The sequence below is a fragment of the Phycodurus eques genome, chromosome 14 (genome assembly GCF_024500275.1).
Source record: "Phycodurus eques isolate BA_2022a chromosome 14, UOR_Pequ_1.1, whole genome shotgun sequence".
Taxonomy (NCBI): domain Eukaryota; kingdom Metazoa; phylum Chordata; class Actinopteri; order Syngnathiformes; family Syngnathidae; genus Phycodurus; species Phycodurus eques.
Window position 1 is genome coordinate 15,199,215 of NC_084538.1, and position 24,905 is coordinate 15,224,119.

At 42.7% G+C, this 24,905-nt stretch overlaps 2 protein-coding genes across 3 annotated transcripts; one reads left to right on the forward strand and one right to left on the reverse strand.

Moving 5' to 3' along the window:
* Positions 1 to 170: 170 nt before the first annotated feature.
* Positions 171 to 5,637, forward strand: ccdc28b (coiled-coil domain containing 28B). 2 transcript variants are annotated; one of them, XM_061696431.1, is made up of 6 exons: positions 171 to 313; positions 1,885 to 2,152; positions 2,511 to 2,680; positions 2,851 to 3,005; positions 4,500 to 4,522; positions 4,593 to 5,607. In XM_061696431.1, the coding sequence occupies exons 2-6, from the start codon at positions 1,917 to 1,919 to the stop codon at positions 4,645 to 4,647; spliced, it is 639 nt and encodes a 212-aa protein (XP_061552415.1). In that variant the 5' UTR covers positions 171 to 313; positions 1,885 to 1,916; the 3' UTR covers positions 4,648 to 5,607. The 2 variants fall into 2 exon arrangements, with proteins under 2 accessions (XP_061552415.1, XP_061552417.1); XM_061696433.1 differs by lacking the exon at positions 4,500 to 4,522 and having other exon boundaries at positions 4,593 to 5,637.
* On the reverse strand, positions 5,565 to 24,560 carry LOC133412792 (TOG array regulator of axonemal microtubules protein 1-like). Its single transcript, XM_061696430.1, is given in 24 exon segments — positions 5,565 to 6,736; positions 8,015 to 8,101; positions 8,180 to 8,230; positions 8,233 to 8,398; positions 8,486 to 8,669; positions 8,914 to 9,029; positions 9,118 to 9,244; positions 9,389 to 9,547; positions 9,638 to 9,873; positions 11,774 to 11,879; positions 12,074 to 12,197; positions 13,248 to 13,481; positions 13,593 to 13,740; positions 13,812 to 13,963; positions 14,129 to 14,194; positions 14,261 to 14,425; positions 15,553 to 15,653; positions 17,841 to 18,064; positions 18,219 to 18,496; positions 18,581 to 18,838; positions 19,752 to 19,880; positions 20,252 to 20,318; positions 22,251 to 23,411; positions 24,265 to 24,560. Coding segments are annotated over 23 exon segments (4,473 nt in total). The 5' UTR covers positions 23,286 to 23,411; positions 24,265 to 24,560; the 3' UTR covers positions 5,565 to 6,476.
* Between the last annotated feature and the right edge of the window lie 345 nt (positions 24,561 to 24,905).

Genomic DNA, 24,905 nt, shown 5'->3' on the forward strand with positions numbered 1-24,905 from the left:
TAGGTGACAAATGTTGACGCCTTAGTGGAGATCTGCGCAGACGATGACCTTCCCTGCTAAATCGCTCGAGAACTCTTTGTACCTGTCAGCCAAGTCGCAGGTTCCAGTGAGCCCTGCTTAAAGGCGCACTGTCCCTTTAAGAGGGCTCGGGGCTGCAGCCGCGCTTCAGCCTTTCAACATTTCCTCCACGGATGCTTCCAGGCTGCATTCATCTTCTGTCTGTATGCACTGCGACCCCCTTTCAATGTGGACAATGACAGACGGGGAAATGTGATGTTGCGACCGTTACACTTCCTGGTGCGGAACTGATTCGGTAAGTGTCATTTTGTTTCTTCTGGAGACGATTATGTTTTCCCCAGACGCGGTTTTTTTTTTTTTTTTTTTTTTTTTTTTTTTTTTTTTTTGGTAATCGATGTATTTAACGAAAACAAAGACCACTGAATTATTTGGATATTTTTAAATTTGAGTTTTAAAGTGTGTTAAAAGTCTGGATCACAAAGCAGATTAGGATTTTTTTTTTGTTTTGTTTCCGTGTGTCCACTTTGGATGGTTCAATCCAGGCGATAACCGCTATTAGTACTGATTTGTTATTCTAATTGGATGAAGTGGCGACATCGTAATAGCATTAATGTGTCTAATAATAAAATACTCTGACGTTAGGAGCCACGGTAAACATGGCTGCCGACTGACGGGGAAAAAAAAAACGTTTGTATGTTAATATTATTTCTACAGGTTTTGACGGTGACTGAACACAATGAGTGTTTTGGTTGACCAAACAGCATCGCATTGTTGAAATGCTTGTGTTATGTAACTCCTGATCTGCAAAATCTCGGTCGAAATGCAGACTATTGATTTCTCAGGCCACCAATTAAAATAATGACATTTTCAAAATAGTCATGTTGCATGTTGTTATATTAGACTTTGGTTCAGACTTCCTTACACCTACGCAATATGTACTGGTATAAATGAAAACAATTTGCCCTTTCAAAGATAATAATGCTCACTTTTGAGTTACACTGTCAGAGATGTATTCAAAATATGTATTTTTTTTAAAATGGTGATTGTCGAACTGCACTGCATCACGAGGGGACAAAATGAGACAAAAAGATTTTCTTTTTGTTCTAAAGTTGTTATTTTTGTTTTTTTATAATATGCATGGTTCTTAAACTGAGGTCCCTCGGTGGTAAGCAAAATAATTTGCAATAAAGCATGTTTAATTATTTGGATGTATCATCATAAAAATCTGACATCCCTGAATGAATAAAGTAGATTTTTTATTTTATTTTTTTCTGATGATGAAAAATGAGTATCATCACAGAAATACAGTCCCATCAATGTCAATACTAAGGCATCTTTGACAGAATAAAAGATGTGATATTATGAGAATAGAGTTGTGTATTTTAAAATGTCACTTTATACACAATTACCCCTGCATTTAATTATGATATATTTCCAACAACAACTTTACTGTGTATATTCTCAACAAAAGAATTTAATTTTAAATCAGAAGTCATGGAAAATATTGACAACACAATATAAATACTATTGTTACATTTATGTTTAAAAATAGTTTTTGTAAGGGGGGGGGGGGTGCTTTTAAAAAATTTAAAAAAAAAAAATTTTTTTTTTTAAATTTTGGTACAGATTTTAGGACAAAAGAAAAGAACAAATACATGAAGCAAGAAACATGAATGGACATACTATTTGCTTTAGTGGGCCACAAAAACAATAAATAAATTTGAGGTGCCAGATCTGGCCCCTGGGCCTTCAGTTTGATACTAGCTCTGAATTGTCAATTGGTGCGAATGTGAGCAGTGATAGTGGCCGGCTGGCCGGCTGGATGGATGGTCATGCACTAAACGGGCTTGCCGACTTTCTGCACAGATCCACGGGAAGAAGACAACAAATTGTCGACGATGGAGGACAAGCGCAAGAAGCGGAGCCCCAAAGTGTCCCTCCCGCAGCCCCCGCCTCCTCCCATCAACCCACGCAAGCTCTCGGTCCTGCCTGCCAGCAAAAGCGCCACCTTCTCTCTCGGCCTGCCGCAGCCCCCGTCCCCTAAAAACCGAGGCAAGTACAAAAGGTCCGCAGGGGCGGCGGGACAGGCCAAAGAGGTGTTCGCGGGCGTGGTGGCTCCACCCAAGACGACCAGGTAAATGTAGAAGCACAAACGTCCCGTTTGTATCTGTGATGAGATGGACTGCCGCACGGTGTGCTAGCGGTCAGTACATCTGCCTCACAGTCAAGAAGTCCTGGGCTTAAATCTCAGCTCATGCTCTCTCCAGTGAGTCGCCGTAGCGACCCCTGATTGGAAAAGCCAAAAGTCACAACCATTCTAGTAAGCACTATGATAAACATCAAGTTCAATTAACAGCTCTTGGAAGAAGGCAAATCCAAACGGCGTTGCTGGCCTTATTGGTTTTTAAACAACCTTTATGGTAAATCATAAACAATTGAAGGACGCCCCGTGGAATATAGATATATATTTCGAGTTTTTGTGACTGTTCCAGGGCCCACAAGGAGAGGCCCAGGCCCCCCCAGCCTGCAGGACCCAGTAAAGTAGTGCAGTCCTCCCCGCTGCAGCACTCCTTTCTTACCGACGTCTCTGATGTGAGAGAGATGGAAGGAGGCCTCTTGAACCTTCTCAATGACTTCCACTCGGGCAAACTGCAGGCTTTTGGTAAGATGAATTTCAGGAGGAGCTTCTAAGAACTGCAGCTCATCACACACAAAAAAACAGTTCAAATGTCTGCTTCTCGGGAAGTGCTCAGTAATCTGCCCCCTGAATACATGACAAGTGTTTGTGATGTGCACGTCACCACAGCTCTGTGTGTGTGTGTGTGTGTGTAGGCAAGGTGTGCTCCTTCGAGCAACTGGAGCACGTGCGCGAGATGCAGGAGAAGCTGGCGCGACTTCACTTCAGCATGGACAGCCACGTGGAGGAGCTTTCCGAGGACCAGAGGAAGTGCGCCTCCGACCGCAACCTGGAGCACCTGCTCTGCAACGTAAGCAACCGACCGCGGTCGGCCCTCGGTTCCATTATATTCTATAATCAAGGCTCATTTTCACGGCGGCCACATTGTAGTGATGGTTGAACTCAGAGGGCTGATATTATGTGAGGGAAAGCCTACGAGAACATCTGAACTTTATTTGGGGTTAAGCAGAGGCACTTTAAATGGTTTAAATGGTTTGTTGTGCCATGTTATCAAAACAGGTATTGTGTATAACTTACAGTCAAAATCCAATACTACTTTATTTGTAGTCAAGTACATTTCAGAGTCTGAACGGCAGTTAGGTCCAGTGCTCAATGTCTGACAAAATAAGAGACAATTCTACACACTCTTTGGTACAATCTTCAGTGGTATGCTGAGCTAAACATACTGCTGTGCAGAATGTTGCACGGTGCGCAAACTGAACTGTATCGCTTGATGGAAATGTATCGAAACATTTCTGCACTGATAACTGACATTGAAGAGCTTTACTACTATTTTAATCGGGATTCGGTGCCAGTTTAAAGACTCTGTAAAGTAAATTCCTGAATTTGTTTAAAAAACAAAATGCATCTTACCTTCGGATAGTCCGCTTGCGTAGCTGCTTAAGAGCGCCTCGTTGTCGGTTGTGGCATGGCAACAAAGGCAGAAGAGCCGGGAGGGGGAAAAAAATAAGTGGAGCTTGACAGCCAGAATGTGAACCGGGGCTTTGCACTGGTGCGGCGGCTTGAGAGCGCCTCATTGTTGGCAGTGAGTGCCGACACGTCACGGTGAGAGAGGTGAAAAAGCCCCACGAGCCCTTAAGATGCATTCCAGCCACTGGAGGCTTTACGCAGATATAATTCCAGGCTCAAACAAGTGGTTACTGTATGTGTAGGCATAAGAAAGGTTCTGGATGAAGTATCATCCATTTTTGCAGGTCATCAATGAGTTATTTGATTGGCAGTTGTGCGGGGCATTTAGCTGACATACCCACAGCGTCCACCGTGACAACACCTTGATTTTTCACGATTTTGAAGCCTTATTTATATATTTGCTGATTTATTTATTTTATTTGTATTCCATCCATTTTCCCAATCCACTTCATTTGTCTTTTATTTTTTGAAATCATTCAATTTTGGTAGACTTCTTTAATAACACTTCTCTGTGGCGTGTCAAGTTTGCGAGACCATTTCATTTTGCTGCACGCCGACTTAAATGTTTTAACGCACAGGCTGTGCTGAAAAATGAGCGGTTAAATCACGCTCTAGGAAATTGTCAAACAAGGATGAGGGAAAAACAACAATTGGGCTATTGACGCAGTTAATTAGCCATCATGGAAAAACTCATGAAATATTGAATCAGGCCAGAACAAGATTCTAGCAATCCCTATGCCAGAACGTGAGCCCGTCTTGATGAAAGGCATTAGATGCAAATATGGACAAGCAAACAAATGAATCATTAAGGCTCAGTGTCAGGTTCGCTTTCCCACTTATACGTCTAACTTTGTCTTTCCTCTTCATCCTGTAGCTGGAGGAGCTCAGCACCTCAATGTATCCTTTTCATGTATTTAATTCTAAAATGACCATAATGTTTGTGGTAATCTTTAATGTGCATATTCAGACAAAAGCTCCACTTGGCTGAGAACCAGGACCTGTCCAAGACATCTGCTCCCTGACGAAGTGAGGTGTTGAGAGGCCATAAAATCCCAGCAGACCCGGCCGGTTACCACGACATAGGCCGTGCGGTTGCCATAGTAACAGGATGGACACATAAAGGGTAGTGCTGTACTCTTCCCATTAAGTCACTGAAGGTGCGGGAACAAAACACTATGCCAAACTCACCATAAGAAATGATATGAAGATGACTAATGTTTGAATCCATTTTGCAAACAAAGAGGACATCAGCGTTAAGACTTTTGTTTTTATGGGGTCACATTACCTTTAAAAAACACATTATGGTTTAGTCAGACACTTCATCTTTGCTAATAATATATATGAATGGGATGTAATAAGATTTCACTGGAAGATCCAAATGCACAATTTATGTGCTTCAGGGTTGGAATACACATTTCCAGTTAAAATAACAAAGGACAAATGTCATTTTCTCTGTACTGTCTTTGTATATACTGTGTCTATATATATGGAAATATAAAATGGCAGCTACTCCCACAGTTTTAGATCATTTAAAGGGTGAGTTTTTGCTCGATGTGTGTTCCCTGACAGGCAATTTAAAGTTATTGCTGGCACAGGCCCTCAGCCCAACCAATTCTTTTTTTCGTCTCTTGTGAATCTATTAATAAACACATTTGGGATTGCACTCACCCTTCATTGTGTTGGATAACATAACTTGCAAAACCAGGCTATGTATAAAAAATAAATAAATAAATAAATAAATCTAATACCCACCAAAAACTATGGATCGGTTACCTATTTTAAACATGTACTGGATACCCACAAGCCAGATTAACATGATTTAATGAGCCAATACCCAAGCTACGTACTGTCAATTAGTTTACAATGGTAAATGGCACTGTATCAAATGAAGTGGTTGGATGGTATGCATACTTTGTGAAAAAGGCACACAAAAGTTCAATTTACAGAAATAAAACACTTTATATTTATATATCAATGTCTTTGTCATTGTTCACAAACAAGATGAATATAATTTAACAATAGAATATGTTAAAAGGCTACTTGAAGACTGGCACTGTACTGAAAATCCTCCATCTCTGCCTTTTGTTTCTCGGGCAACAACGGGAGTAAAGCCCAAACTCCTTTTCCTTAGCCAACCTTGATGAAGGCCTCAATACACAGTTAGCCAACTATTAACAACGGTGTGCCTCGTTTCATAAAAATGGTCATGCAAACAAGCAAAAAAGTCTGCGGCACATCAAGATTTAAAAGCGTTGCACAGCAGATAAAATTGTTGACTGAACCATCGTACGGCTTATGATTACAGAAGCTAATACTGTGCAAATACATAACAGCTGTACAGAAATATCTTGTATATCTCCTTTCACCGACTCAGCATAACAGCCACGTAAAACACATTAAAAAAATATCACAAGACATTTTATGACACCGCAAAAATATGATACATCTTTCAGATCCCTGTCTTCGTCCTTTTTTGTGCATTTTAACTTTACATTCCGCAAATGGCTCTCTGATTTGTCATCTGTAGTTCGTGTTCAGCGCATGAAGTAAAGCGATGACTGATTCATATGCAAATCTTGTGTTCATCATCATGAAAGCTACCTTGTCAATGTGCAAAGAGAGCATTGTGTGGGAGGGAGTAGGACCTGATGTTAGGATGTTGCAACAGTCCGAGTTTCTGTACCAGAGGAAGAAGTATCACTGAGAAAAGAGGAAACGTTCTTCGTCTTTGAGGACTTTTCTCTTCATTGGGATAAAAGTGCAGGCACTAAGAAATGGCGAACATCTCTATGTCTTCAAGTAAGGTCAGTGTCGTGTCTGTATGTTCTTCTCCAACGGCTCAGAATCCGCTTTATCTTTTGGATGCGTTCCTCAGAACCTCGTTTAAGCCTTTGTGGACGTTGGCCGACTGGGATGCGGCACACTCGCTGAGGTTGGGCCCCATGTGGGCGCTCAGAGCTTGGCACAGGTTGGCAGTGGCGGCACGCACGCTGCCCCCGCGTCCGTGCACGGTGCCGCTGTGGCTCGACGTGCCGAGGAGGTGCCACAGCAAAGGCAGCGCTTTCTGCTCCACCATTTGCGGCTTGCGAGGGTACAGCTCGCTCACAAGATCTGGAAATAGAAAGAAGAAATGGAATAGAACCTGACACTCTCGCCCTCTTTTTCTCCTAAAGAATTGTACAGGTGAGACAAAATATTTGCTGCTTGGAAGCATACACCTCGGGTACAAGTTTCCGACGTCTCAAATCACTGCTTTTGTCACAAATTTACATAGCGCATTTTTATTATCTTCATATTCTTTCTAGTTTCTGTGTAAAATTGAAATATTATGCACGGGGGAAAGGGACTGGGCTGGACCGCGAATAGCAAAAATCCACGGATAATTGATGGCCGTTATAAATTATATATTTTTTTAAACCTCAAAATAATATTGAAAAGGGGGGATAAACTGGCAGCCCCCAAAAGAGGCAAAAAAAAAAAAAAGGAACCAATCTGCAAATAGGTGACTCAATCAGGTGCCGAACCGCAAGTATGCAGGGGTGCACTGTAAACATATTTCATTCACTGTACATATTGCGTGTGGTAGTCCATCTTTTAATATAAAAATAGTAACAGTTAAATAGCGTGTGCAATTATGATTCTGAGGGTGGACTGTTCCATCCACCCAAGGCCGATAGGACTCCATCTTCAGCTTGACGGCATCCCTCACCGCTGGTGTCCACCAACGGGTTCGGGGATTGCCGCCACGACAGGCACCGACTACCTTACGGCCACAGCTCCGGTCGGCCGCCTCGGCAATAGAGGCGCAGAACAAGGTCCACTCGGACTCTATGTCCCCCGCCTTCCTTCCCTGCCAGAGACGTGACATCCCACGTCCCTAGAGCCAGCTTCTGTAGCCGGGAATCGGATCGCCAAGGTCCCTACCTTCGGCCACCGCCCAGCTCACACTGCACCTGACCCCTATGGCCCCTCGCACAGGTGGTGAGCCCATGGGAAGGGGGACCCACATTACCCTTTCGGGCTGCGCCCGGCCACCAGGCGCTCGCCTTCGAGACCCACCTCCAGAGGGTGGCCCCGGTGACCCGGGACTGTTCCATTGATGACATAGTGAAATGTATTTTTTTTCCTGAGCATCTGGCCCGTTCACATTCTCTGCAACTATGCCATGCTTGTATTTTGATATGCACATGGCACAAGTGAGTTGCAGCAACGACTTGCGTCTTCAGTGTTGCCAACATCAGCATTTACGACCCAACTAGCGACTATTTAAAAAAACAAAAGCGACTAGCGACAAATGGAGCAACGCGGTCCTCATTAGCAGCATTCTTATTTCCTTTATGGTGCGGAAAAAATAAAAACAAAGCTAGCAAACACTTGTTTCAGATTCACCTGCAACTTTCTCAACAAGATCCACCTTGGCTTTGCCGCTTGCAAACTGAGCCTTAGTGCAGAAAGGCTGAAGAAGGAGACTGTTATCTGGCAATGAGATGAAACATTAGGGTTAACTCGAGAGGGTAAACCAAATAAAAATATTCAAGGGCTATGGGTTCATACCAAGGTTGAAGATAAGTGCGTCAACGGTTCCAATAGCAGCAGAGTAGATGCGTTGTTTCTAGAGTTGAGATGATTGTCCACAATAGCAGGGACGAGAATGTTGACCACTTGAGACAAGTTGTCCCTCATCAAGGGGATGATTTTCTGCAGCGACTCAAGAGCGTACTGGTTGACCTTGCTGTTGCACTCCTGCAGCCTGGCCTTGAGCGCATCAAAAACCTGAAAACAAAAAGAGTTGGGGTCAAAGTCTTTCTACTTTGACATACAAAGGAACATTTAGGTGGTTAAATTGAGATTTAGCCATACTGGGAATATATTCTGGATGACAACGTTGGGGTTGTACTGGCAGTCAGCCACGAGCTGGTCCATTCCCTTGATTCTCTCTCGGAAGTCCTTGGAGCCCAGAAGGCCTGTTATGTGCTTGATGTATTCATTCTTGTCTGCTATACTCTGTGTTTGAGATCTGTTGCTGTAATTACTGTTGGACGTTCTGTAAAGGACACAGAATATATTAAACGATATATTACTGTCAGCTTTGCCTTTAATTGTACACTATATGTACAAAACTAGACGTCTCCTTAATCTTCATTGATGTAAATCATTTTGGACAGTTCTATGCTTTCGGCCATCATTATTACCTTTAGGTGTGTTGTCCTGAAGAACTTATGTCCTTACAGTGCATTTATGTGCATTGTATCTTTTTTTTCTATTCGTTAGTAGTAACACACGCATACCTGACAGGGTGGTTGAGTGGCTCTCTGGTGAGGGACAAGGCTCGGACTGTACCGCTGCCTGGGAGGGAGCGTCTGCCTCTGGCTGACTGGGTGTCCTGAGGCATCTCGCCAAGCCCCTAACACCCACCCCCCACCCCCCAAAATAAACGAGGTTAAGACTCAAATAAAAAGACCAATGTTGTTTTGAAGGCAGGACAATTGTACCTTGGTCTTGAGCGTTAAGATGGTGTCTCTTGCAGTCTGCAGGTCTTTGGAGGGGATCGTTCTTTCAAGGATCTTCTCAAAGTCTGGGTGGCAGGACAGGGACAGCAGCATTCGGCGGCCATAGTATCTAAAGGTTAAACAATCAAAAGTCTTTGTCAATTCCTGATCTTGAGACATGTACATAGTTTCGGGGGCAAGAAACAGCATTAATATAAGGTCACAAGTTTGAACACTTGCGTGCCTAAGGAGACCTAAAAGTCAAAAGGCATACCTTGCTTCCTGTGAGGAGTCTTGTGACAGCTTGGTGATTGCAGGCAAGATTCTTTCGGTTAGATCTTTACCTCCAGAAAGGAGCCGAGCCGCTCCGACTTTTTCCACCAAATTTGCCAAGTGTTGGGCACCGCACTTCCTCACCAGTCCATTGAGATGACTGTCAGCAGACAGGAAAGCTGATTATTTTAATATCTCCATTCCAGGTTTTTAGGAACAGCATTACTGTGTGTGTTACAAGCATACTGACCTTAGTCCCCCAGAGAGTAAAGCATGAATGCCTCGGGTGGGAGTGCAGTGCTGCACCATGCTGTCTAAAGCAGCATCAACATCCTGCCTAATAAAGGCGTTACTCTCCCCTGCCTTGTGTAGCAAAGCTTTAACAGTCCCCTCCAGCTCTTGGTCCATTGCCTTCTGCAGGTGCATGTAAAGGTCGCCAAGAGTACACACGGCAGTCCTGGACACACCTGACCTGAGGTTCTTCACCTGAATTAGGAGATTTACATACTTACAGAACAACAACAAAGCTGAACATCCGTGAAGGTCGCACAATTTGGAATTTGACCCAAAAGATTGCCTGAAAGTTTAGAGTTTTAAACTATATGGCGTCACGAGAGACTTCAGCTCAGCAAGTATCAATGGAGTCATTGTGTTTTGCCTCAACCAAGGTTGTATAGAAGACATACCTCAATAATTTAGTAAAAAATGAAACTCAAACCCATTCCTAAATTCAATTCCGTATTTTCACGACCATAAGGCGCACTTAAAAGTCTTAAATTTTCTCCAAAATGGACGAGGCTCCTTATAATGCGGCGCGCCTTATGGGTGCACCGAGTTCCAAAAGCGTAAATGTTGTTGTGTGACTTTGATGAGCGCTCCCCTTGACTGACTGGGAGCATTTCCTGCCGACACGCTGCTTATATAGAGGAAAGGCGTGACTTGAGGACAACATGCGGACGTTAAAGGGGGAAGGGTGCGCATGGCAGAAGACGCTAAAGGCATGCCCCCAGTAGGTATATAATTCCGGTATGTGCATTGGTTTGGCTAAGGAACCCCGAAAATGACACCTACGAAGAGACACGCTTACAAAGCACAGTTTAAACTGCAAGCTATCAGTTACGCGGAGGAACATGGGAATTGAGCAGCCGCGAGAAAATTCAAGCTCAACGAATCCATGGTTCTCAAGTGGAGGAAGCAGGAAAACGAGCTTCGCCAAGTCAAAAAGACGAAGCCGAGTTTATATAAAAAAAAAAAAAAAAAGAAAACACGGAAACAAGGCGAGGTGGCCCGAGTTTGAAGACCAACTCGAGCAATGGATTAATGAGCAAAGAACAGCAGGGATAAGCGTCTCTACAGTCACCATTCGACTGGGTGCAATAACTCGGAGCTTGCCATCATTCCGGGAGGCTTGACGAAAGAACTCCAACCGCTGGATATCGGTGTAAACAGGGCGTTCTAAGTGAAGTTGGGAGTGGCGTGGGAGCGATGGATGACAGATGGCGAACACAGCTTTACTAAGACTAGGGGGCAGCGCCGGGGGAGTTACGCCACAATTTGCGAATGGATTGTGGATGCTTGGGCTAACGTGTTTGCTTGCACTGTTGTTCGAGCTTTCGTAAAAGCCGGCATAATTTCTGAGGAGCCGCACGGCAACGAGACTGACTCCGACAACGACGAGACCATGTTTGATGGAGAACTTGCCCAGCTGTTCATTTCGGATACAGAAGATGAGGACTTTGATGGATTTGTGGATGAGGATTGATAAAAAAATAAGTACATTGTTAAATACTTCAATAAAGTACAACTAAACTCAGTTTTGCTCTCGCTGCCTTTTTAAAAACATTGTTTTAGCACGCATGCATGCTACCGTATGTTTTAAGGTAGCATATGTTTTACCATGCCTGCGCCCAATAATACGGTGCGCCTTATGTTTGTGTTAAATACAGAAATAGACCCCGTAACTGAGACTGTGCCTTTTAATACGGTGCGCCTTATGGTCGTGAAAATACGGTAAATAATTTTAAAAAATTAAATGTTTCACTCTTTGTACACTATAGTGAATCTATGAGTTTCACTTTTTGAATTTAACTACTAAAATAAAACGTTTTTTAACATTTCAAAGTTTTTGAGATGCAAATGTACATGAAAAACTTACACAAAGTTGTCTCAAAGGCAGTGAAACTTCACTGGTAATGGCCAGTGGAACCATGCATGTTTTCTTATTTTTATGTTTAGCAGTGGATAACTTATTTGTATTTTTGTTTGATATCAGCCTTATTTGTTTCCAAAATACTCTACAAACAAATAAGAAGTGGACAGGTGGCCTCCCGGAACAGACTATGTTCAACCTCGGAAGTTCCACTTGCTGATTACAAAATGCTGTTACCTCTTGAATGAGAGACAGGCAGACATCACGAAGCCTGCACTGGAGTGTGTCAGAGTGGTACTGGGCCAGAGCGCGCAGGAATGTAAGGCCTTCAATCTTCTTCTCCCTTAAAAGCAGAACAGTATTGGCAGTCATTCATAGTGTCAAAAAATTTTTTTCAAAGGACTATTGGTATTAAATGTGATGTCAACAGTTTGTTTACACATGCATTGCAGGATTTAGTACGATAAATATGATTTTTTACTCCATGTATTTGAGTTATCTATGCAATGGGCTTTTCTTTGAAGCCATGTTCCTCACCAGTGCGTTGAACTCAGGAGTTCGAAGCTCTGCAACAGCGCAAGGTCCGGTTTGGAAAAGGGACACAGCTCTGGAGGCTGAGAGACATTTTTCTTGTGGCCCACAGTAACAGGGGACAGCTCGTCTAAGGACAAAAGGTCTCTTCTGTTATGCCTATCAGGCTCAAAACAAGCGGTGAGTGTGTGTGGTGATGTACACAAAGAACATTGTGTAAAACAAATAAAACAGAATAAAATGATTTGCAAATCCTTTAACCTATATTCAATTTACGATACTACAAAGACAAAGTATTTAATGTTCAAACTGATATATGTTGTTTTTTTTGCAACTATTCTCTCATTTTTAATTTGAAGCCTGCAATACATTCCCAAAAAGCTGGGACAAGGGCAACAGAAGACTGGGAAAGTCGAGGAATGCTAAAATGTTTTTTTTTTTAATTTTTTAAAAAGAATTAAAAAGATAAATAAATAAATAAAAATGCAAAAAGGTCATTGTTCTAAGGATATTGTCATGTGGGCTCAAGAACACTTCAGGAAACCATTATCAGTTAACACAGTTCGTCACTGCATCCACAAATGTAAGTTAAAACTCCACCATGCAAAGTGAAAGCTGTATAGTAACAACACCCAGAAACACCCCCGGCTTCTCTGGGCCCGAACTCATCTCAGATGGACTGGCACAAAGTGAAAAAGTGTTCTGTGGTCTGACAAGTCCACATTTCAAATTGTTTTTGGAAATCATGGACGCTGTGTCCTCCGGGACAAAGAGGAGAAGGATCATCCAGACAGTTATCAGCACAAAGTTGAAAAGCCAGCATTTTTTATGATAAGGGGGTGTATTAGCACCCATGACATGAGTAACTTGCAGATCTGTGAAGGCACCACTCATGCAGAAAGTTACATACAGGTTTTGGCGCAACATATGTTGCCATCCACGCAGCATCTTTTTCAGGGAGGTCCCGGATTTTTTCAGCGAGACAATGCCAAGCCACATTCTGCACGCATTACAACAGGGTGGCTTCATTGCAAAAGAGTGCCAGTGCTTGACTGGCCTGCTAGCAGTCCAGACCTATTTCCCATTAAAAATGTGTGGCTCATTATGAAGCGCTGTACTGTCGTGTAACGTCATGGCCCGTGAGTGTATTTTATTTTTTGCATGTTGATACCCCACTGACCTGAGCTGTGGGACAGCGAGGGGCGCGTTCTGCTGAGGCTGTGCGCCCTCCTAATACGGGACAGATTGTGAGGATTGGGAGGCACTGTGGGGGGACTTGGTTGATGGGGTGGAGTGAGGCACTTGACAGGGCTCTGAGGCCCTGGTGGACTGACCGAGCTGGTAAGGCTTACAGGTGACTCGTCCGAGGTGAGGTCTTCTATACAACTGATTGGGCTACAGTTCAGATGCAGATCTAAAACGGAGATCGTCATCAATATGACAAGACTATATTAAAAATTATGCCTTTATGAAAATTTTAATGCTCAGTTTTGATTGACAGTCACACTGTTCAGATATGCCACACCTTTAATGTTTATATTTTCTTCACTGGGTGAGTCAGAGAGCATCTGTCTGACACGGTACCGAATCTTCTCCCTTTGACTGGACTGCACCTCGGGCTGATCCAGATGCTGGAGCTGGATCTTATCCCGGATGGACCTTGCACTCATCACCTACCCATAGAAAAACACATCAGACGCTGCTGTGACAAAGACAGACACAAAAAAATGGGGCCAAATGTTACCTCATCTGGAAATGGGTCGTCACGCCCTCTGTGATCACCAGAGATATCAGGGATGCCCCCTGAGAGCTCAGGGGTGGGTTTGGCCACTGTATCACCCTGCTCCAGTGAGGCCAAATCCGAACGAGGGGAGGACACTGCAGTACCAAACACGCCTAAGACACATTTGGGGGAGATTTGCAGATAAGCATTATGTTGTAGAAATGAGTGATGCTTGAAATTGAACTCTAATGTAAATTTGGAATTGAAAGCAAACAAAACAAAAAGAAAGCAATATTCTGTTGAGTAAAGGAGCAAAACTAATGATCGGCCACACCCACCTCTTCCAAAGACTCCTTCGGGCATGTCTGTGGCTGGCGAATTCCTGCTTCCATTGCTTCGAGATCCTAAAAAAAAAGAAAAATTCTCTCTGTAGCCCTGAAAACTATCAGTTTATTTCTCCCACGGCTTACCTTTTGTAGACTTCACAGCTCTGAATGAGTCGGTCAACATTGGTTTGACCAATAGAGGAGAAGGTACTGTGGCCTCTTCACTGGTTCTGATTGTTCCATTGGAATAAGTGACTCTCAGCCCGACAACACCCACCTCAGATGACAATTCATTCCTCTGAGATAGTTCTTTGAGGCATAACATTAAAAAGGGCATAATAAATTGAATGCAAACCACAAATGCATCTGACTCAGGGATGGGCAAGTAAAATGATGGAGGGGGCCACACAGGACTGCACACTTCCTAACGAGATATGACAATAATGCCATTTTAAATATGGAAAAAAATGTGTATTTGTCTCCCCGTGCCTGCGTGGGTTTTCTCCGGGCACTCCGGTTTCCTCCCACATCCCAAAAACATGCATTAATTGGAGACTCTAAATTGCCCGTAGGTGTGAATGTGAGTGCGAATGGTTGTTTGTTTGTATGTGCCCTGCGATTGGCTGGCAACCAGTTCAGGGTGTACCCCGCCTCCTGCCCGATGACAGCTGGGATAGGCTCCAGCACGCCCGCGACCCTAGTGAGGAGAAGCGGCTCAGAAAATGGATGGATGGATGGATGTGTATTTGTCTTTTTTTTTTTATTGAACCTATGTACATCATAGTAGAGCTGCATGATATATTGTCTGATCATGGTTATTGCGATGTATGCATGCGTGATAGTCACATCACAAAGTCCTGTGATGTAGGGGGCAAACGAACTTTGGTGGAATGATGCACGCAGTGCATGCTTAGTACCCATCACAATTGTACTGTGAATAGTAACAGACAGTGAAGCATTCTCCAGACAAAAGGCAAACCGTTCTTGCTTCAAGTTGTTTGTCACTCCCAGCTGAAGTGTACTTTAAAACTGTCACGTAAAAAAATAAAATAACGAATGTCAGCGACCTAAATCCTAGCATACATGATAAGAAAAGCTAGACATGCTGATAAGATTACCACCGATGTTATGGTTTACAACACACATGGTGCAGCCCAGAAGTGTGGTGTTGTCCCTGGGTGCTCCGAATTTGCTGAACATAAAAACTTTCTTCCATTCTCTGATGGAGAAGGCCCAGTGGAAGTGCTTCCAAGCACTTATCTGTTTATATAGTGGTGAATGGTGTTATTACAACTTAAAAGTGAAAGTTAGTGAAACATTTTTATAATTTTCTAAAATTAACTTCAGGGGCCACTCTGAGTGCAGGTGCAGGCCACATGCAGGGTGTGGGGCACCAGTTGCCCATCCCTGACTAAACCATTACAACTAGTTCTTACCTGGAAGGCTGCTGAAGTCCATGGATACAGAAGACCGTAGGTTTGCAGAAGGCACTCTTACAATACGAGGCTTCACTCCTGGGGAGGCCATGCTTCCAGAACTGTTAACAGGTATGAAACGTTAATATAATTTGCATCCTTACAAATTTACAATTGCCACCTGGCTAAAATATAACGAAATCCTTTGCAATAAATCAATGGTAGGTTTTCTCTATGCTTGAGTATCCCCCTCAAATTCGCAAGAATTAACAAATATATCTACCTAGGTCATTCCAGAAATGGAGAACATTTTCTGTCCCCATTAAATTTCAAATAATTAATTAACAAACTACAGAAACATGCACCTCTTGTGTAAATTATAGTATATATAGAACTGTAATTGCAGCTGTAGTAAAGTAAATTCTGTTTAAAACAGCATATTGCTCTTGAACACCCTCTAAAATGGCTTCTTCTCTTCTGTCCCTCCCTCTTTATGAACAACTTACATTACAAATAAAATAAGTTTGAAATCAACTTTTGTTGGTATGATTTTTTTTAAATCTTGTATTGTTTACCCATTGTTTTATCAAAGACATAGTTTAAATAATACTTAGTAAGTAGTAATTATGCTCTGAAATTGTCAACATACACTGAACCCTGTTACTACAGTGGGAGGAAAAACTATGTGGAGCCTTCGGAATTTCTTACATTTCTGCATAAATTGGTCATAAAATGTAGTCTGATCATCTAAATCACAAGAATAAACAGTCTGTTTATACTAATACTACACACAAAATAAATGTTTTCATATTTGTATTAAAAATAAGATGTAAACATTCATAGGACAAGGAGGAAAAGGTGAGTGAACCCTTGGATTTAATACCTGGTTGACCCTCCTTTGGTAGCAATAAACCTCAACCAAACATTCCCTGTAGTTGCAGATCAGACATGCATAATGATCAGGATGAATTTTAGACCATTCTTCTTCACAAAACCGTTGCAGTTCAGCAAGATTCCTGGGATTTCTGGTGTGAATAGCTCTCTTGAGGTCATGCCAAAGCATCTCAATCGGGTTGAGGTCAGGACTTAGGTTACAAAAGTATCTCTAAAAGTCTTGATTTTAATCAGTCCACTGTTAGACAAATTGTCTATAAATGGACAAAGTTCAGCCCTGTGGCTTCTCTTCCAAGGAAAAGATGACTGAAAGAGCACAGAATGCTCAATGAGGTAAAAAAGAACCCAAGAGTGTCAGCTGAAGACTTACAAAAATCGCTGGCACATGCCTCTGTTGACAAATCTAACATATGTCAAACAATAAACAAGAATAGGTTTCATGGGAGAACACCAAGGAGGACGCCACTGCTGTCTTAAAAAAACATTACTCCACGTTTGAAGTTTGCTTAACGGACTTGGATGTTCCACAGCAATATTGGCAAAATGTTCTGTGGACAGATGAAACAAAAGTTGAATTGTTTGGGAGGAACACACAACACCATCTGTGGAGCAAAAATGGCACAGCACAATCCCAATTCAGAAGCAATACAGAGGGAGCATCATGGTATGGGCATGCTTTGCTAGATCAGGGCAGAACTTAAAGCCATTTGTCTAACAGTTTAATCTCAAAAGAGGATGGGTGTTGCAACAGGACAATGATCCAAAACATAGAAGCAAATAAACAACAGAATGAGTTCAGAAGAAAAAAATACATGCTCTAGAGTGGCCCAGTTTAAGTCCTGACCGCAACCCCATTGAGATGCTGTTGCATGACATCAAAAACACCACACATCCCAGGGATCTTGCTGAACAGATTTGTAAAGACGAATGGTCCAAAATTCACCCTGATCGTGGTGCACGTCTGATTTGCAACCAGAGCAGGCGGAACCAGGGGGAAAGTGGGCAATGGGCAGCACCCCCACTTTCTTCATTTGGCATCACTCGCTCGTGTCATTCCAGTGACTGAGGCTCCTGCTACAGGATCAGCTTGGCGCCGCTTGATTGTTTGGTCACCTTAATGAAGACTTAACTATGCCTTCGCCCGCTGGTGGTTGGCTCACTACTGGATGAGAAAGGGCTTCATTTGCAGCAATGCCTGCATTTAAAATGTAAAAATCGCTGAAAATCAGGTTATTTTAATTGTGGCACCCAAATTTGTGATCATGATTAAAATTTGATTAATTGCGCAGCCCTAGTGCCATAACACTTAGCTGTACTCCTGGCTCCCAATAAGAAACAAGACCACTGATTGATGTGAGCTTGCAAATTGGGTGTTCAAGAAAAGGTCAAAGGTGATAAAATCAATGTCTATTTACCTTTTGATGCCAAAGACAAAGGAGGTGGTGGGACTCAAACTCGAAAAACCACTCTCACTGGTTGAGCTGGTAAGCATGGGAGAGGCTTGGACCAGTAGGTCTTGACCCATGGGTAATCTTACAGCAGAATCTGGGCTGTCCTGGTCTGGGTCTGAACTGCTTAGGCTCACTTTGCCCCTCTTCTTAGCAGCACTGTTGCGCAACGAACGCAACGAGTTGAACATCTGTAAACAAATCAGAGAGAAAAATATAAACAGGAAGTGGAACAAATGACATTAATTTCAAATACATCACACGTCTGAAGACCCTATTTACTGAAGACTTTGGGTTTACAGAATTGATACAGAATCCAGGCATGTAAATAGAAAGGCTGTTAACCTCCTGCATGTCCAGAGGCTCCTCTTCTTGAGTATCCTTTGTTGTGTTTGCACCCACAGGCTCTAGTTGAAGGTCCTTCTCTAGATGTTGATTCTGGGGACTGCTGGCTGCATTAGTCCTCTGGTCATTGTTATAAAATTGCTCTCCTGAAGGAATAACTGGTGAAATGGAGAAGGCTGTCCTGCTGCTGTTCAGGGCTCGGCGGAATGACGATGTTGACGAAGAACTCTTTAGGGTTGCACGGATTGGCCTTGGAGAGCATCTGCTAGAGAGGTCCCCTGGTGTAGGTGAGGTTAGAAAATTGATTACTACAAAATCGAGAGCCAGCTAATTTTACATTCAACTGACAAATTGACCCTTGCCTTTGACTGCTGTGTCCCCCCAGGAGCTGGTGTCTCGCTGGTGAGGGCTGTTCTCTCGCTTGTTGGGCCAGGTGTTGGACATAGAAAGGGATGAGTCGGCATGGCGACGGGATAGTGTTGGAGTGAGCACGCTTCCTGGGAGTGCAGCCAGAGGGTAGGAAGGCAGCAGAAAGGAGCCTGGTGCAGTGTGGTTAGAGGGAAGAGAAAGTGTGCGCTCAACACTGGGGTTCCTTGAGAGAATGTGTCCTTTGGATAACACTGCAAAATAAATTTTTCACACATTAGGACATTCAAGAAAAATGACAAACACAGAATAGTGGTAATACCTTATTAATAACAGTGACAGGGGGCACATATCCCCCCACAAAAAGTGATAATTCAAATAATAACTGCCGGCAAGGTGGACGACTGATTAGCACATCTGCCTCACAGTTCTGAGGACGCTGGTTCAAATCCGGCCTCGTCTGTGTGGAGTTTGCATGTTCTTCCCGTGCCTGCGCGGGGTTTCTCCGGGTACTCCGCTTTCCTCCCACATCCCAAAAACATGCATTGTAGGTTAATTGAAGACTCTAAATTGCCCATAGGTGTGAATGTGAGTGTGAATGGTTCTTTGTTTATATGTGCCCTGCGATTGGCTGGCGACCTGTTCAGGGTGTACCCCACCTCTCGCCCGAAGATAGCTGGGATAGGCTCCAGCACGCCCACAACCCTAGTGAGGATAAGCGGTACGGAAAATGAATGAAAAAAAAGGATGAATGGTGGTAATACCTTATTAATAACAGTAACGGGGGCATATATGCCCCACAAAAAGTGATAATTCAAATAATATATAGTACATTTTGTGTTGAATAAATACAGTGCTCACCATAAATGAGTACAATTCGACAGGTTTGTCTGAAAAAGAGTTGCGTTTCAGAATCAATATTTTCAATGGCATACTATTGCCACAAATTTGGTCCATTGATTGCAAACTGTATAAAAAAAAATTAAATAAATAAACGTGTTTGCATGACCAGTTCAAAAGAAGAAAAAAAAAAAGAGGCAGACTCTGCATTGCAAATTGTTATTTGTGCACGTACAAACATACAAAACACAGACAGAAAGCTTTCAGCATGAAGTTCCCCTGGGTTTGAAATAAATTTAAAAACATATTTTGACAAAGGGTCCTTACCGCTATCAGACTCAGTGAAGTTTGTAGTTTTAAAGATGTCAGGGTCTATGTTGAGGCTTCCGCTTCTTCTAAGTCGGGCTGGAGATATCCTCCTCCTGGATGTTTGGGGTGTCTGTGGTTCTGTAGAACCTTGAGACAAAGTACAGTTTCTTTTTCTAAATTTACAGTATTTCAGAATAGTCTGCTGGCATCAAACATGGCATTACCCAACCTGGAAAAGTAAAAACTGTTTTCTATTATCATCTGTGAACTCTTATCATTCATAACTTGTTTCTTTGCAAGCTGTCGAGTACCTTTTGTATTTTCCAGGCTAATTTTCAACCACACAGATTTCAGGGCTTTCTTTTACACGTGGCCCTGTGACTCCTTTGACTCAACATGCTAATCCAATTCCATGTGGCTCTAATGTGTGCCATTTGAAGTTGACCATGGCAAGCATTCAAATGTACTTGTCACCTCAGATTAATGTGCGCGTGAGAGATAGATGGATTGGCACGTACTAAAAGTGGGTATGTAGGTCTCTGGACTCAATTTCCTGCTCAGCGGAATAACTTCTTCAATGGTCACCTGTGGAAAGACAGATGGGTTTTGGATTAATTGCAAGAGGCAAGGGGTTATTTCGTGTAATTCCATCCACCAGCCTAAAAAAATGATGACGCAGAAATGTGGCCTTTTAGTGAATTTTCTGCTACAGTGGATATAAAAAGTTTTTTTTTTTTTTAATTAAAAAATTAGATCTAGATAAACTATTTGAAAACTTTTCTCACCATTAACTCATTCACTGCCAGCCTTCCCAGTTAACATGGATATTTGACTTCTAAAGCCATCAATGGCAGTGAATGTGTTAATGTGACTTAACCTGTACAACTCAATTGAAAATAAATCTTTTAGAGATGTGAGGTAAAAATAAACAACTGAGATTCTGGTTTCACAAGTCTTCATCTTCTACTCTTCCTTCGCTCTCATTTTCCTCTTTCATCAACTTCTTAACATATTCTTTCCATCTATCCAGCACACTACTGGCACCAGTCAACACATTTCCATCCTTATCCTTAATCACCCTAACCTGCTGCAGAATCACGAATAATGAACTTGATTATATAGTCCCCTCCAAAAGTATTGGAAAGGGAAGGTCAATTTCTTTGTTTTTGTTGTATACAGAAGATTAATTTAGGCAACTAAAGCACAGAGAGAGTAATGAGGGCATTTTGCATCTTTCAGCTCGCTCTTATGAAAAGTTGGCCAAGCTTGGGTTAGGTACTGCACTGCCCGCAGGACTGCTTGATAGCACTGCAGCACTTGAAGTCAACACTTGAGCGCTAAATAGGCCATGTTTTTCAAATCTAACCTTGTGATATTACCAACTGTAAGTGCCCTATACACACAGTCGCACAGGCACGCACACTCATAAGAGGTGCTCTGCAGTAATGGGGTTGCTGGGAAACAGACGCTGTGGTAAACAGAAGGCTCTGAAATGAACATGAACACTTCAATACTACGCAACAGTTCCCAGAACAGAATTTAGTCAATTAACACCACCTGAAACAAACCACCCATCCTGATCCATGAACATCATGTGTAGAATGTGTTTGATAGTACTGCTGTTAGTGCATGCATTGTGTTGGGCTGGTTTTTAAATATATTGGAAGCCCTCTTGTAACAAAAATAAGAAAATTAGTCAACACCACATGGTAATCAGCAATCTTGAGACTTAGTGTAGTTTTCCCCCTTGCTCAAGTGCTCTGTGTCTCTAATGCAATAATCCAATGACAACATATCTATCAAAAGAATCAACTTCAAATCATGCACAAATAAATAAATAAATATCACATCAAATGTTATATATACACACCATAGGATTCAAATCTCGCATTAATGTTGACTGAAATGAACTCTCTGCTGCAAACACCTGAATTTGTAGGATTTCAACCCCCGAAAATGTAAAAAAATGCAGAAACTCTTCAATGACACAGTAGAACCTCTCAGGTCGAGACTCCTTAAGTTGTAAAATTTTTAATCGACAAAAAAAATGATAATGATACACCTAGTGATAGCTAAAAGGAAAAGTGGGACGACCATAGATTCTATTACCGGTAATTCTTCAAAGGGGCCATGTGAGAAAAGGTAATGGTTGTCCAGGGCCATGCCAACATGCTAACCTCAATTGTCTTCCATATTAATTTAATAAATAATAATAAAATAACTATTTATAAACAGCATTAAATTGTATTGTTTTAATAAGGTTCTACTTGTGTAGGTATGGCCTATGTTGTTATAACTAGAAATGCTAAACAAAATAAAAAGTCACTAAAATTACATAAAACATGAACATCACTAGTTATAATATTCACCAAAAATGTGTCTACTCCATCATTATTTTCTAGAATTTTAAAGTCCACTGCCATTATGAGCACAAACCACTAACGAATACAATACAGTATATGTTGAAAACGTACTAATAGAATAAAAGCAATAGCGTTGCAAGTAGTCTGACCTCACCTGCTCGGAGCACTTTCCACTTGGGGAGCGGCACTGATGGTTATTTTCAGTCGATGAATAGCTCAACGTCTCCCAAGGTAGTTTGTTCTTCCCTTTACCTGCACTGACAATCCTCCTTTGAGAGGGAAGCTCATCAGTGAGGGATCCTAAGCTGCCATAGTTATACAGTCGCTCACAGTCCGGTTCAGTTCGGTGACTAGTCGCACTGCTGATCCGTCCTCCATTCATCACCCAGTCCAGATCAGCTCCTGAACAACAAGCCTGTGGGGAGCAGTGCAGCCCTGATTTAGGCACCACCAGAGCGTACTCAACCACACCCTCTGGTGAAAGTTTGGGGAGGACGTGTCTTGCTCGTCTGGCCTGTACAGCTGCCATAAGACCCTCTGCATCCTCATTGAGCTCAATCATGTCCACAGCTTTCGTGAGAGGCTGTTTTTTCCCTGTATCCAAGCAGAAATCAAAAACTGCAAACACCTCTAGGGCAGCGTGGCGGACCTTTCTTTTACTGTCTGCCAGATATGGTGCAACTTCAAAACAAAGCTTGGGGATGTTGAACTCTTTCCTCGGATGAGTGAGCATAGCTGCAATAATGATGTTAAGAACATCCTCCCGGACTCTGGAATTCTTGTGTTTCAAGTTACAAATAACAAGATCTATAACTTGTTGCGGCGCAACAGTTTTCATCATCCGATGAAACATGTTCATGTATTCATTCCTGGCGATGGTACGAGTGTCACCTAAAGCCTTGACGGCCACCAAAATTATCTGTTTGATATATTGTTGAAAACTTGCATCTAATTTCTGAATAAGCAAGTTTAAAACTTGTAAGGTGCCATACAATACTTTAAAATTATTGTCATCCAGAAGTCTGGGAAGAAAATTGATGAACTCTTCAATACTGTCAGAAGGGACCCATTTCAAGTCCACTTCCGAGAGGATTCTCTTGAGCTCTTCTACCCCATTTGTGCGATTCTGGTAATTTTTTGGGTCCAGAAGTTGCTGGTATAACTCCTGGGAGATTATTCCAAGAATCATTATTGGCGATACAATGGATGTGGTCAAACATGAGAGGAATTGCGCGCAATCTTGTGAGGATGATTATATTCCTCTTCGCTCCCGCTGGCTTTCATCCTGAGTGGTTGATGATGGGGAGCCACTTTGCTGTGAAGGTAACAAAGATATTAGCAATGACATAGGATTTGGATTTGCATCATCAAATTGGATAAGCATACTCAGACGGCCAAGAAACAGATAATCAATGAATCTGTCCACTTTCAATACCACTTATTCTCAGTAGGGTCGAATGTGAGCTAGAGTCTATCTCATGTCTGATAGGCAGTGTACAACTGGTCGCCAGTCAATCGCAGGGAACATATAGACTAACAACCAGTTGTGGTCACATTTACATTTATGGACAATTTAGTCTTCAATTAACTTAACATGCATGTTTTTTTGGAATGTGGGAGGAAGCCACAAAACCCTGAGAAAACCCACGCAAAAAAAAGTGAGAACGTCCATCTCCACGCAGTAACCCTGGATTTGAACATAACAGAAATATATAATAAAAAATGATGGTGTAATAAAACAATCATCATGAAGACAGAAGCACGGTTATAAAAATGTGCAACAGTTATTCACGTTAGCATTGTAGGACACAATGCACTTAACTTGTACATTCAACCACTTGTGGCTGTTTCCCACTCAACAGCATGGTTCTGGGTCAGACAACATCCCACGATGTACGCGATTCCCTTCTAATGTAACATGTCAACGTATTAAGAAATGTCGTCTAGAGCAGCCCACGCACAAAACCCCTTGTGTTAGGAGTCAACGGGTTTTTATCAGTGGCTTCAGTAGACTTTTAACAAACAAGAGCCTCCGCCGCCGAAAAGCAGATAAAGTCAATAGATTGAAGCGTTGATGGTGTTTATAACATTGCGTGCAAGGTTAAGCTAGCTCGCTACTCGGCTTACTTGAGCTAGCAAAGTTACGAGAAACCAATAAGAAGACAGACCTTATAGTGCCTCGCGGTTCTTTAGACTTCGACGGCGTTCGTCGAGACTATTAAACGTTACGTCGTCCGCGTTCCCATGGCAGGCTGCGGAGCGGGCTGCTATTCTCGTCTAAGCGTGAACATTTCGCCTCTTTAGTTGGTCGCGTGTGGTGTTAAACGTTCGGAAGCTACGGAGGTATAGTCACCGACAGGCGCCCACGCGCACACACACTTAAACACATATGCACGCACATACACATGCATACATGGGCACAGCCGCACACACCGAAGCACTGGGAAGCAAAATGGCGTATGCAGGTCGCAAACTGAGCGCTTCCATGGTGACGCGAGCTGCGAGCAGCGAGCTCGTGCGCGCTACCACGGCACGTCATTGGGAAGTGAAACGAAACATTCACATGTAGCAGAAACAAATACGCCACGCATGCGCTTTCAAGCCACTAAACCGGCGTTGGACAAACTTGACTGCTAAAGGGCCACATTTGTCTTGGACAGATGGGCCAAGTCAGTCGTCATAAATTGATATTCAATAGGCGGCACGGTTGTCGACTGGTTAGCACATCTGCCTCACAGTTCTGAGGACCGGGGTTCAAATCCCAGCCCCGTCTGTGTGGAGTTTGTGCATGTTCTCCCTGTGCCTGTGT

Excerpts from the sequence above, each read along its gene's own strand:
- ccdc28b (XM_061696431.1), top strand. The coding sequence starts at position 1,917 with ATGGAGGACAAGCGCAAGAAGCGGAGCCCCAAAGTGTCCCTCCCGCAG. Across the intron at positions 3,006-4,499 it reads TGGAGCACCTGCTCTGCAAC|CTGGAGGAGCTCAGCACCTC; the intron begins GTAAGCAACCGA and ends TTCATCCTGTAG. Across the intron at positions 4,523-4,592 it reads GAGGAGCTCAGCACCTCAAT|ACAAAAGCTCCACTTGGCTG; the intron begins GTATCCTTTTCA and ends GTGCATATTCAG.